The sequence below is a fragment of the Triturus cristatus genome, chromosome 4_2, assembly GCF_964204655.1.
Source record: "Triturus cristatus chromosome 4_2, aTriCri1.1, whole genome shotgun sequence".
Lineage (NCBI taxonomy): Eukaryota > Metazoa > Chordata > Amphibia > Caudata > Salamandridae > Triturus > Triturus cristatus.
In genome coordinates this window covers 735,994,813-736,007,036 of record NC_140586.1, presented here as the reverse complement: position 1 = coordinate 736,007,036, position 12,224 = coordinate 735,994,813, and the positions used below count along the sequence as shown (strand labels likewise).

Sequence of the window (12,224 nt, the reverse complement as noted above, 5' to 3'; positions counted from 1 at the left end):
AGACCCACAGCCCTGCTGTTCTCTCTCTAAATTGATACTATGTACTGTAGGTGCATAACCCATTTGGATAGGATCACCTTATTGGCCCCTGTACAGTGTACCTTAGGTACCCAGGTCATAGGTGTACCCTAGGCCTACTAGGGGCTGCAGCATGTATTATGCCACCCCTGGCCTGGCCTTCCATTATGACACAACTGGCTGATCACTCAGCTGGGGCAAGATCGTGTAATCACTCCTTGCTTAGGTGTAGTATTCCTATACCTAAATTACATATAGACACATGTGTACCTATCAGCCACTTCTATGGCAGGCCTTAACAATCCTGGAGGCAGAGTGCTTGGTAACATGTGAGATGGTGCTCTAGCATGAGCTGAGCCTGTCTGCAGCTTTCGGAACCATGTCCTTATAGCTGTTCTATGATATAGCCTACCATATACTCTTAAAGTGCCTTATAATCTTAAACGGTTATGGTAACTATGGTTTGGCTTTATCAAAACATGTCGTGTAAGGTGTCTAACACTTTGGAATAATACCCCCATCCCATTTCTGGGGATGAGGATATTATCCCTCCCTTCTAGAGGGAGAAGACATGTTGTAACCTACTTACCCGGTTAAAGTTAACCAGAGCCCCAGCATCACAAAATGGATGCTGCTGCCACGACACAAGTCTGACCTCCTGCTGCTGGGAGTGATCCCGGCAAGGGAGGCTTGGACAATAGGTTTCCTGCCTTGGAAGGTGCGAGCACCACCCCAGACAGGCCTTAGTGTATTGGGGCAGGGAGGGATGAATGAAACGAGACACTGCCTGGGGCACACAAGGTGCTCAATGCATAGTCCAGTTCAAACCGGTGCTGGGACACTCCAGCCCCAGTCCTGGCGCGAAACTGGACAAAGGGAAGGGGGTGTAACCACCCCCCTCCCAGGTCCCACCCATAAGGCGTGACCTAGCAGGCAACCCAGCCCCCCAGATTAGTATAAGAGTGGTAGCTGGGCCCCAGGAGATTAGATTATCCTGAACCTGCAACTTGAACAGAAACTCTGGACCTTCGACATTCGACGAAAGAAGAAGACTGAAGAATCTCCCTTGTGGCCAAGGAGTGGCTACCCTGTGCAAACAGGCACCATCAAGAGACTACCCTTTGCTTTGCTAACGTTCTACGAGGGACCGACTGCAGAGCCCGACCAGAGCCTTGACTTCCAGACTTCTCCGACCCTGATCCACATCCACAGCCGAGCTGAGATCCGTGGAGGCGACGAGAGACGTGGGACCGGCTACCTGGGAAAAGTGGTGAGTATCTTCCAGCGCAGCTTCTGAGGTACCCTCGAAGTTGTGCACCGGGGATTGAGAAGCCCCAACCCCAAGCACCATCTGCACCGAAGATCAGCCCCCACACTCCACGAGTCCTGCGTGGGGCCCTTCTGCATTTTCCTGCTTGCCGCGTCTGTCCGGTTGCTTGCCCGTTGGCTAGCGGCCTTTGTGACGACACACCTTGAAATCTTCACTACTCGTTTGGCTCCTCCAGACTGGCCCCCGCTTCTTTGTAAAAGAGAAGCACCCCAGACCTTCCTGGTCTGCACCAGAAGCAAGTCCTCCGTTCTTCGTGGGTTCCGCTTGCCAAGGCTTGGTGAGTCCTAGTTCGACTTTGACGCTGCCGACAGCAAGAGCCTTCGTGGGACAGCTCGCCTCCTGGTCCTGGTCGTCCTCGACGTCTCCTGGTACCCGTGGCTGCAGCGACAAGCTTCACCCTTCACCTGCAATCTTCACGACATCGCCTGGTTCCTTCCTGGTTCCACGTGGTCACTGGCTAGTGACCTTGACTCTGTCCCTTCTGCTTGCAGGTATCCTCTCTTCTTGATCCCAGCCTTGGGATCCACCGGACACTCTTCACTGACTGCCTGTCAGCAACTTTCCTTCAGGCATCCATAGAAGTCCACGACGAAACCCGACGCAAGTTCACACCTATGCACCCGCAGCCCGTGGGCTAGGTAACTTGGGTACTTCGGTGCTCACAAGGGTAGTGACTATCCTAGGGTCTAGTTTGCGAGTCTCGACTCTCTAGCTGCTTCAGAAGTGTCCTTAAACTGTTAATTTCTACCTGCTAGTAATTCTATCGACTTTTACGCATTACGCGTGAGTGTTTCCACTCTGCACCTGAATCCCGTGGGCCTCCCACTTCCTAACTGTTGCTAGTGTAGTGTAGCCCCAGCGATTCCCTAGGCCTAGGCCTATCCTATTTCCGTGACAGTGGTCCTTATACCACTTCTTTAGTATATGGTTTGCGTGGCCCCTAGGGCCTAACTGTATTACTTACCTGTGTGACTTAATGTATGCTTGAATAAGACTGTGTTGTACTTACCTCTAATCTCATAAAGAGTGCTGAGGGTTTGACTAGAATAAATACACTTTATTTTATATATATATCTGTTGTGGTGTCCTTTCATTTGGTATTCAAGGGATTATATATGGTATCACAGCTGGCTTCACATGCCATTCAGAGTTTAGCCTAAGACTGCTCTTGTCCATGCTACCACTAGGATAGTTGGTCTATAAGGTTGACTTTACAACCAATCACCATAAGGGTTGTTTGGACTGATATAAGGTGTACACTAGAACTAGTGACATCATACATCAGGCCAACTTCTCACACTGTTCACCAAGTGAATGGACACCATCAAACTGAATATCTTTGAGACTCTCTTGCACAGGCTCTGAAAACTCAGACTGACGCAGCAATGCATGCCTGCGCAGAGCAACTGACTGAGTCATAGCTCTAGCCAGAGAATCAGTGGTGTCCATGCTACATTTAATGGTAAATCTTGCCGCCTCCCGGACATCTTGTACCACATGCAATAACTCTATCCTGGTTTCCTCTGACAGAGAAGGCAGCCTCTGTGCCTCAGAGTTCCACAAAGCATAAGAAAACCTACCCATAACACCGGTAGTGTTTCAAGACCTCAAAGCTGAGCTTACAGAAGAAAATATATTCCTCCCACAACCTTCTAACAATTTGGATACTTTACCTGATGGAACCAAAGGAAGGGCATTAGGGTCCAAAGAAGCTGTATCAGTTCGAACCACCAGCCCTTTGGTAGTGGGATGTCGCAGGATACAAAGTGGATCCCCAGGAGCGAGTCGCTGCTAATGGCTCACAGCCAGGCAAACTGGAGCTCCCGTCATAGGTTGTGCCCAAGCTCCTAAAAGCAGGTTAAACAGAGACTTATTAAAAGGGAGCATTGGCTCCACTCCTATCTCGCCTTGATGAACAATATTTACTAAAGACTCCATGAACAATTCCAGTTAGGGAAATTGGCAGTCCAACACCACAGATGCCCTCTTCAATATTTGAGCCAAGGATGAACTCTCTTCCGTTGCCATACCAGCTGGAGAAAGTAAATCTAAAACTGGAGAGGTCTCTAATCAGCCAATTTTCCTCCACAGGAGGTTGGACAGCATGCAAAGGGTTTTGACCTTCAATAGTCTCTCCTTCAGTCACCAAACTGTGTATTCACACAGGTAAAACAGACAAGGGCTGAATAACTGCAGACGGAGAGTCATCAAAAGAGAACGGCAATGTCGGAGCCGCAGCCAGCACAATCAGATGCCGTGGCGGCAAGCCTCGACGTCGGAAATAGGAAAGAGATCAGCGTCCATTGGCGCTGCGGTCACTGGATGAGTAGACTACGAAGCCCCAGGGTCGACGCCGATCAACGCTGCCGACTTCAAAGGCTGAATGGATGCAGACGGTATAAACCCTGAAAATCTGTGCACCGCTGCAGTCTCGAATCCAATAGCGGAGTCAGAGGGCTTAACTGTCACAGAGGTCGACCCTGCCAGTGAGGGCACCTTCCACTACCTTGGGGCCAGAGGGAAACTGATGCCCAAAAACCTTTTGCAGGGAAAAATAATATTCCGGCATTTGGGGTAGAGGTGGCCTGGCTCCAGGATTTTAGGGAGGCCCAGACAGACCCTGTAAATGCTCCTCAACCGAAGGTTGGGAGATGGCATCAGACTTACGTTTTGACTGTTGGGTTCTTGGAGACTTCCTGGTCATCGACGGAGGCGACACATCACTCGCATGACTCCTCACCTGCTACTTAGACTTCAGTGAAGATTGACTACAACACGTTTTTTCAGAAAAGTGCACCACCAGGAGTTTCATACGACGCTCTTTCAATGCCTTTGGTCGAAGATGCTGGCAGAAGCCACAATCCTCGGAGTCGTGATGTTCTCTGAGGCACCACAAACGGTATGTAGTTTGGTGCGGTTTGCGGTATCCATTTGTCTATCACAAGTTCCGCAGGTTTTAAACCCAGACGGCATCGCTTGAAAAAGCGCTCTATGAGAGAGATCTACTGCAAGCTGTACTGGTAAGGGCAATTATTTAGTTGGCTGGCATCACTCACAATATTTTCTATCACCCAGTCTTGTAACAATAACTTTCTTTTTTTCCATGCATTCAACAGAATAGGGGAATAACCTGCACACACTTCTATGTGGAGGGCTAAATAAAATATTGTTTATAGATGTTTAACTTAACAATATAATTTGCCCGTTGGGCAATCAGGTCAATAGAGTCATAAATGGCAGAACAATCAGTGTGAGCTAATGATCAAATGCAAAATAACACTGAGAAATAGTAACACTTTTTTACAGGATTGAATAAACTTTTTATTAATTCAGGCGATATCCTAATTCGGAAGCTGTGCATTTTTTATGAGGAGGTAAAAAAATCCTACTTACCACAAGAAGCTCTGTGAGCGTGTACTCTCTTAAACTTCTAGGCCCAGACTAAAAGAGAAAATATTTTTATTATTTGAATTTACTTAACCCTTTATTTAAATATTAATTGACTGCCATTTCGCATGTCCCCAAAAATGCTCTTGGTACATATTGCTATTAAAAAGTCATCATCCTGTAAAAGGAAAAGCAGTAGTGCAAAAGTGAAAGTGGTACAGTATGTATTATCAGCAGTGAGGGAAAAATCTGACTAAATCAACCAATATTTATTCAATTATACAAATATACACAAATGTGTTACTTACCTGAAGGGAGCAACCCCTGCATACTTTACCTTTTCAGTGCCTCCTTTTTCACCAGAAGGGCTGTTCTTTGTGCTATATATAAATAGGGAAACACAGAGCCCTTACACCCAATTTGTCATGATTAGGCAACCCTGTTTTAGGTTTACATCTATAACTGATAAAACCCCACCTGAAAAAGTAACAGTCCTCATCAGTGTAAACATATAAACACTGAAGAACACCTGTACAACCACTAACTAAAATGCCATTCAAAGTAAGGAAAGTGAAAGAGAATGAGTCGTTAATTTCCTTCTGAAGGGGACAACATAATGTAACGTTGTTATACAATGAAGCAGCAAGAAACACTAGTCTAAGAATATTCTGCTTAATTTTGATGCTTAGAGCTGTCACTAAAATATTGTTTCATCTTCCTTTTGTTTCCTCCAGTTTTGTGCGGTTGGATGAAAAGTGCAGAGTTTAGAAGACAACTTTTAAGTATGATCTAATTATTTTATGCACTGTGGAGATTATGTGTAGGAAAGTGGCTCTCTTTTACAAGGATAGCCCTCACTGTTTGCCTGGAAAAAGATGTGATTTCAACTGGAAGTCCACAGGGTCCCTGCTAACCAGGTCCCCTGTGCCAGATCTCCTTCCCTAAACTGCCATGCCACCCCAGTTTAGACCTGGTCATATGCAAATCAGTCTTGACCCTGTGCCTCATGGGAACAGTTCAGCCCGAACTGCCGAGCCAGGTCCTCCCTGGACCGGAAACAAGCATCCTAGAACCGGTTTCACCCCTCGTCAGACAAGATAGCTTGAATGCAGTGGCACAGTGAGCCCGGGACCCACGTCTGGGCATACATGGTGCACTTATGGCGAGAAAGCAGAAGACACAATTGATGGACGGAAAACATGGCTTGGCAGTTCGGGCTGGACTGTTGCCATGAGGCACAGGGTCAGACTGATTTGTATATGGCTATGTCTCAACTGGGGTGGCGGAGTGAGCTAAAGAATGATGATGGATTAAACCCAGATGAGTTGACTGGGGGTGAGTGCTTGCAATGTTCAACACTCCGTCCATCATCCCCTTTGGTTTTGCTTTGTTCGCCCTAAGTTGGCAAGGTATGCCCAGACGTGGGTAACTTGCTCACTTTGCCACTGTATTCAAGATAGCCTGGCTGATGAGGTTTATTAACCCGAAACCGGTCTCAGGATGCTCGTTTCCGGTCCAGGGAAGACATGGCTTGGCAGTTCAGGCTGGACTGTTCCCATGAGGCACAGGGTCAGACTGATTTGCATATGGCTATGTCTGAACTGGGGTGGCGGAGTGAGCTAAAGAATGATGATGGATTAAACCCAGATCAGTTGACTGGGGGTGAGTGCTTGCAATGTTCAACACGCCGTCCATCATCCCCTTTGGTTTTGCTTTGTTCGCCCTAAGTTGGCAGGGTATGTCCAGACGTGGGTCCCTTGCTCACTTTATCTGGTAGAGACAATTCTAGCCGCAGATTCCTTAACGTAGAAATATAACCGGGCGTGAGACTGGATCCGGAATTTTTTTTGCCACAGCATCTCTGCGCGTCGGGGGCGGTACCACGTGACCCCGCCCTGACGTCGTCCACAGACGCGACATCAGCGAGGTCACATAAGTCCCACCCCGGCGCGCTGACCTCAGTTTTCTTCGGAGAACTTTTCTGCACCACAACGCAGAGCCATCATGAACAAAAATGTGAGAGTATGGGAACAGTGTGCGAAAAAATCAGTGAAACAGAAACGGAAGAAGCGAATGGTGAGGAACAGCGCCATTAGGGACACTGCCAAGCACTGCGTTACTGAAAGTCATGGAAAGGAAAGAGCAGAGCACCACTCTGAGAAGCAACCCTGCAAAACGAAGGCGATATCCTCCCTGTAGGCAGAAAAAACATGTGAAAAATGTCGGGGCAGACTACAGAAAGTCTGCAACCACAATCTATAACAGTGAAGGGCAACAAGTCTGGAACAGATGAGTAATGACAAATCACCCCAAAACAACACTATTAAGGAGTGTCGTACCCCCTGTAAAAAGCTAAGGGCTGAGGCACAGCCAAGAGACCCCAACCCAGAGGATTGCAGAGTCAGAAACCCCAAGCAATGAAAAAAAAGAAAAGAGTATGAGTACTCCTCACACTGAAAGAACCAGGTTGCAGGGATGCAAAAGCACACATGAACCTACCGTCCAATTACCAGAAAAGGAGTGGAACAAAAAAACAGAACAAAGCATCCCGCCAGGGATGAAGAGAAAGAGGGCACCCGCAGCAGACAAATGCCACCCGGAGAGAGGCGAGTGCAGAAGACCAAGCTGAAGGGTCCTCGCAGAACGGGGAGGAAGGGCGGGCCATGAAGGAATCTGCAGCTAGAATCGTCTCTACCAGATACATTGTTACCGAAGGTAAGTAACTTGTACATCTGATGGAGACTACTAGCCGCAGATTCCTTAACGTAGAATAGATATCCTAGCCATACCCAGAGGGGAGGACGGCTGCTAGAGAACCTCACCAGCTTGGAAGAAAACAGGGCCCCAACAGCGGATGTGTCATGGGGACAGGAAGGACGGACCAGCCCCCTCCAAGTAGAAGGAAGCAAGAACAAGGAGAAGGGAAGGCCAAGATACCACCAGCCTACCCAAGGAGCAAAGGGCGTCCGCCAGAAAACCCAGAGGGACAGACCGCACCAAGAGAGTACAAAGGAAGAAAAGAACCACCCGCAAATCCAAGGAGAAGAGGTGGAACAGAGGCAGAGCCCGCCTCAGGAGAACATGTAGGAGAGTAGGGTCTGCTTTCTATGTTCACCCCCACTTTTTGCTTTTGCTTTACTGGTTTTCGACTTAGATGTGGCTGTGGGCCTGCTAATCAGACCCACAGCCCTGCTGTTCTCTCTCTAAATTAATACTATGTACTTTAGGTGCATAACCCATTTGGATAGGATCACCTTATTGGTCCCTGTACAGTGTACCCTAGGTACCCAGGGCATAGGTGTACCCTAGGCCTACCAGGGGCTGCAGCATGTATTATGCCACCCCTGGCCTGGCTTTCCATTTTGACACAACTGGCTGATCACTCAGCTGGGGCAAGGTCGTGTAATCACCCCTTGCTTAGGTGTAGTACTCCTATACCTAACTTACATATAGACACATCTGTACCTATCAGTCACTCCTATGGCAGGCCTTAACAATCCTGGAGGCAGAGTGCTTGGTAACATGTGAGATGGTGCTCTAGCATGAGCTGAGCCTGTCTGCAGCTTTCGGAACCATGTCCTTATAGCTGTTCTATGATATAGCCTACCATATACTCTTAAAGTGCCTTATAATCTTAAACGGTTATGGTAACTATGGTTTGGCTTTATCGAAACATGTCGTGTAAGGTGTCTAACACTGTGGAATAATACCCCCATACCATTTCTGGACATGAGGATATTATTCCCCCCTTCTAGAGGGAGAGACATGTTAAAATCATACTTCAACTGTTAGCCTCTGACCAAAGCCTCAGCATCACAAAATGGATGCTGCTGCCACGACACAAGTCTGACCTCCTGCTGCTGGGAGTGATCCCAGCCAGGGAGGCCTGGACAATAGGTTTCCTGCTTGAGGAGGTGCTAGCACCTCCCCAGACAGCCTTTAGTGTATTGGGGCAGGGTGGGCTGAAAGGAATGAGACATGCCTGGGGCACACAAGGTGTTCCTTGCATAGTCCAGTTCAAACCGGCGCTGGGGCACTCCAGCCCCAGCTCTGGCGCGAAACTGGACAAAGGGAAGTGGGGGTAACCACCCCCTCCCAGGTCCCACCCATCAGGCGTGACCTAGCAGGTATCCCAGCCCCCCAGATTAGTATAAGAGTGGGAGTTGGGCCTCAAGACTTTAGATTATCCTGAACCTGCAACTTGAACAGAAACTCTGGACCTTCGACATTCGACGAAAGAAGAAGACTGAAGAATCTCCCTTGTGGCCAAGGAGTGGCTACCCTGTGCAAACAGGCACCATCAAGAGACTACCCTTTGCTTTGCTAAAGTTCTACGAGGGACCGACTGCAGAGCCCGACCAGAGCCTTGACTTCCAGACTTCTCCGACCCTGATCCACATCCACAGCAGAGCTGAGATCCGTGGAGGCGACGAGAGACGTGGGACCGGCTACCTGGGAAAAGTGGCTAGTATCTTCAAGCGCAGCTTCTGAGGCACCCTCGAAGTTGTGCACCGGGGATTGAGAAGCCCCAACCCCAAGCACCATCTGCACCGAAGACCAGCCCCCCACACTCCACGAGTCCTGCGTGGGGCCCTTTTGCATTTTCCTGCTTGCCACGTCTGTCCGGTTGCTTGCCCGCTGGCTAGTGGCCTTTGTGACGACGCATCCCGTAATCTTCAGCGCTGGTTTGGCTCCTCCAGACTGGCTCCTGCTCCTTTGAAAAAGAGAAGCATCCCAGACCTTCCTGGTCTGCACCAGAAGCAAGTCCTCCGTTCTGCGTGGGTTCCGCTTGCCAAGGCTTGGTGAGTCCTAGTCCAACTTCGACGCCGCCGACAGCAAGAGCCTTCGTGGGACAGCTCGCCTCCTGGTCCTGGTCGTCCTCGACGCTTCCTGGTCCTCGTGGCTGCAGCGACAAGCTTCACCTTCACCTGCAATCTTCACGACATCGCCTGGTTCCTTCCTGGTTCCACGTGGTCACTGGCTAGTGACCTTGACTCTGTCCCTTCTGCTTGCAGGTCTCCTCTCTTCTTGATCCCAGCCTTGGGATCCACCGGACACTCTTCACTGACTGCCTGTCAGCATCTTTCTTCAGGCATCCATAGGAGTCGACGACGAAACCCGACGCAACTTCACCCCTATGCACCCGCAGCCTGTGGGCTAGGTAACTTGGGTACTCCGGTGCTCATCAGGATAGTGACTATCCTAGTGTCTAGTTTTCCAGTCTCGACTTCCTAGCTACTCCGGAAGTGTCCTAAATCTATCTATTTCTAAACTGTACTATTGCTAGTGACTTTTACGCATTACGCGTGAGTGTTTCCACTCTGCACCTGAATCCCGTGGGCCTCCCACTTCCTAACCTTTGGTAGTATAGTGTAGCCCCAGCGATTCCCTAGGCCTAGGCCTATCCTATTTCCGTGACAGTGGTCCTTATACCACTTACTTAGTATATGGTTTGCGTGGCCCCTAGGGCCTAACTGTATTACTTACCTGTGTGACTTAATGTATGCATAAATAAGACTGTGTTGTACTTACCTCTAATCTCATAAAGAGTGCTGAGGGTTTGACTAGAATAAATACACTTTATTTTATATATATCTGTTGTGGTGTCCTTTCATTTGGTATTCAAGGGATTATATATGGTATCACAGCTGGCTGCACATGCCATTCAGAGTTTAGCCTAAGACTGCTCTTGTCCATGCTACCACTAGGATAGCTGGTCTATAAGGTTGACTTTACAACCAATCACCATAAGGGTATTTGGACTGATATAAGGTGTACACTAGAACTAGTGACATCATACATCAGGCCAACTTCTCACAGAACACACACAGCGAAGGGGACAGCTGAACGGGTGTCAGCCCCGAGGCAGGGAACAAGGCAGGAACTGACAAGAGCAGACGTGAGAAGGAAGACACAGACGCGCAATGCTCCAGCAAAGCAAGGGACAGGAGCACAAGGTTACACGCCGAGGCCCTCAGAGGTGGACCATAACTACCAGGCGTGCGCAGAAGACAGCTGGTAAATACTATGAATTAGCGTGCCCAGAAAGAGACGAAGATAGAGGCAAGGGAACCCCAGACCAAGCCCTAGAGAAGGACCGTCCCAGTAGCACCACCGGGCCCACGAAGAGAAGGGTGACTGCCCAGAGGATAAAGAGGAGAAGAACCCCCCCCAAGAAGATGCCTGGGGGATGGGGGGGTGTGTGTGAGAAGTTGGCCTGATATATGAGGTCACTAAATCTAGTGCACACCTTGTATCAGTCCAAACAACCCTTATGGTGATTGGTTGTAAAGTCAACCTTATAGACCAGCTATCCTAGTGGTAGCATAGACAAGAGCAGTCTTAGGCTAAACTCTGTATGGCATGTGAAGCCAGCTGTTATACCATTTGCAATCCCTTGAATACGAAATGAAAGGACACCACAACAGATATATATAAAAATAGAATGTATTTATTCTAGTCAAAAAACCCTCAGCACTCTTTATGAGATTCGAGGTAAGTACAACAGTCTTATTTAAGCATACATAAGTTACACAGGTAAGTAATACAGTTAGGCCCTAGGGGCCACGCAAACCATATACTGAGTAAGTCACGAACACAGGTTAGGCCTAGGCCATCGCTGGGGCTATACTATACTACCAGTTGCTAGGCAGTGGGAGGCCCACGGGATTCAGGTGCAGAGTGGAAACACTCACGCGTAATGCGTTAAAGTCGATAGAAATAGTAATGTTTAGAATTTAAGAGTTTTAGGACACTTCGGGAGGAACTAGGAGTTAGAGACTTGGAAACTAGACACTAGGATAGTCAATACCCTTGTGAGCACCGGAGTACTCGAGTTACCTAGCCCACGGGCTGCGGGTGCATAGGTGTGAACTTGCGTAGGGTTTCGTCGTCGACTCCTACGGATGCCTGAAGAAAAGATGCTGACAGGCAGTCATTGAAGAGTGTCCGGTGGATTCCAAGGATGGAATCAAGAAGGAGGATACCTGCAAGCAGAGGGGACAGAGCTTAGGTCACCAGCCAGGAGCCGGGAAGGAACCAGGAAGGAACCAGGAGATGTCGTGAAGATGCAGGTAAAGAGGTGAAGCTTGTCGCAGCAGCCACGGGTACCAGGAGGCGTCGAGGACGACCAGAACCAGGAGGCGAGCTGTCCCACGAGGGCTCTTGCTGTCGGCGGCGTAGATGTCGAGTTTGGACCCAACAAGCCTTAGCAAGCGCAACCCACGCAGAATGAAGGATTCACTTCTGTTGCAGACCAGGAAGGCCTGAGGTGCTTCTCTTTCACAGGGAAGCAAGGGCCAGTCTGGAGGAGCCAAACCAGCGGTGGAAAGTCAAGGGTTCGTCGTCACAAAGGCGACTAGCCAACGGGCAAGCAACCGGCCAGACGCGTCGAGTAGGAAAATGCAGAAGGGCCCCACGCAGAACTCTTGGAGTGTGGAGGGCTGATCTTCGGTGCAGATGGTGCTTGGAGTTGGAGCTTCTCAATCCC

The 12,224-nt window shown here is 49.1% G+C and overlaps 1 protein-coding gene across 1 annotated transcript in view; it reads right to left on the bottom strand.

Moving 5' to 3' along the window:
* NRDC (nardilysin convertase) overlaps nt 1-12,224 on the bottom strand; it is a 1,316,087-nt gene that overhangs the window by 180,811 nt on the left and 1,123,052 nt on the right. The window contains exon 25 of the mRNA XM_085602630.1: nt 4,742-4,789. Within this exon, the coding sequence (XP_085458756.1) occupies nt 4,742-4,789 (48 nt within the window). The remainder of the gene's footprint in view (nt 1-4,741; nt 4,790-12,224) is intronic.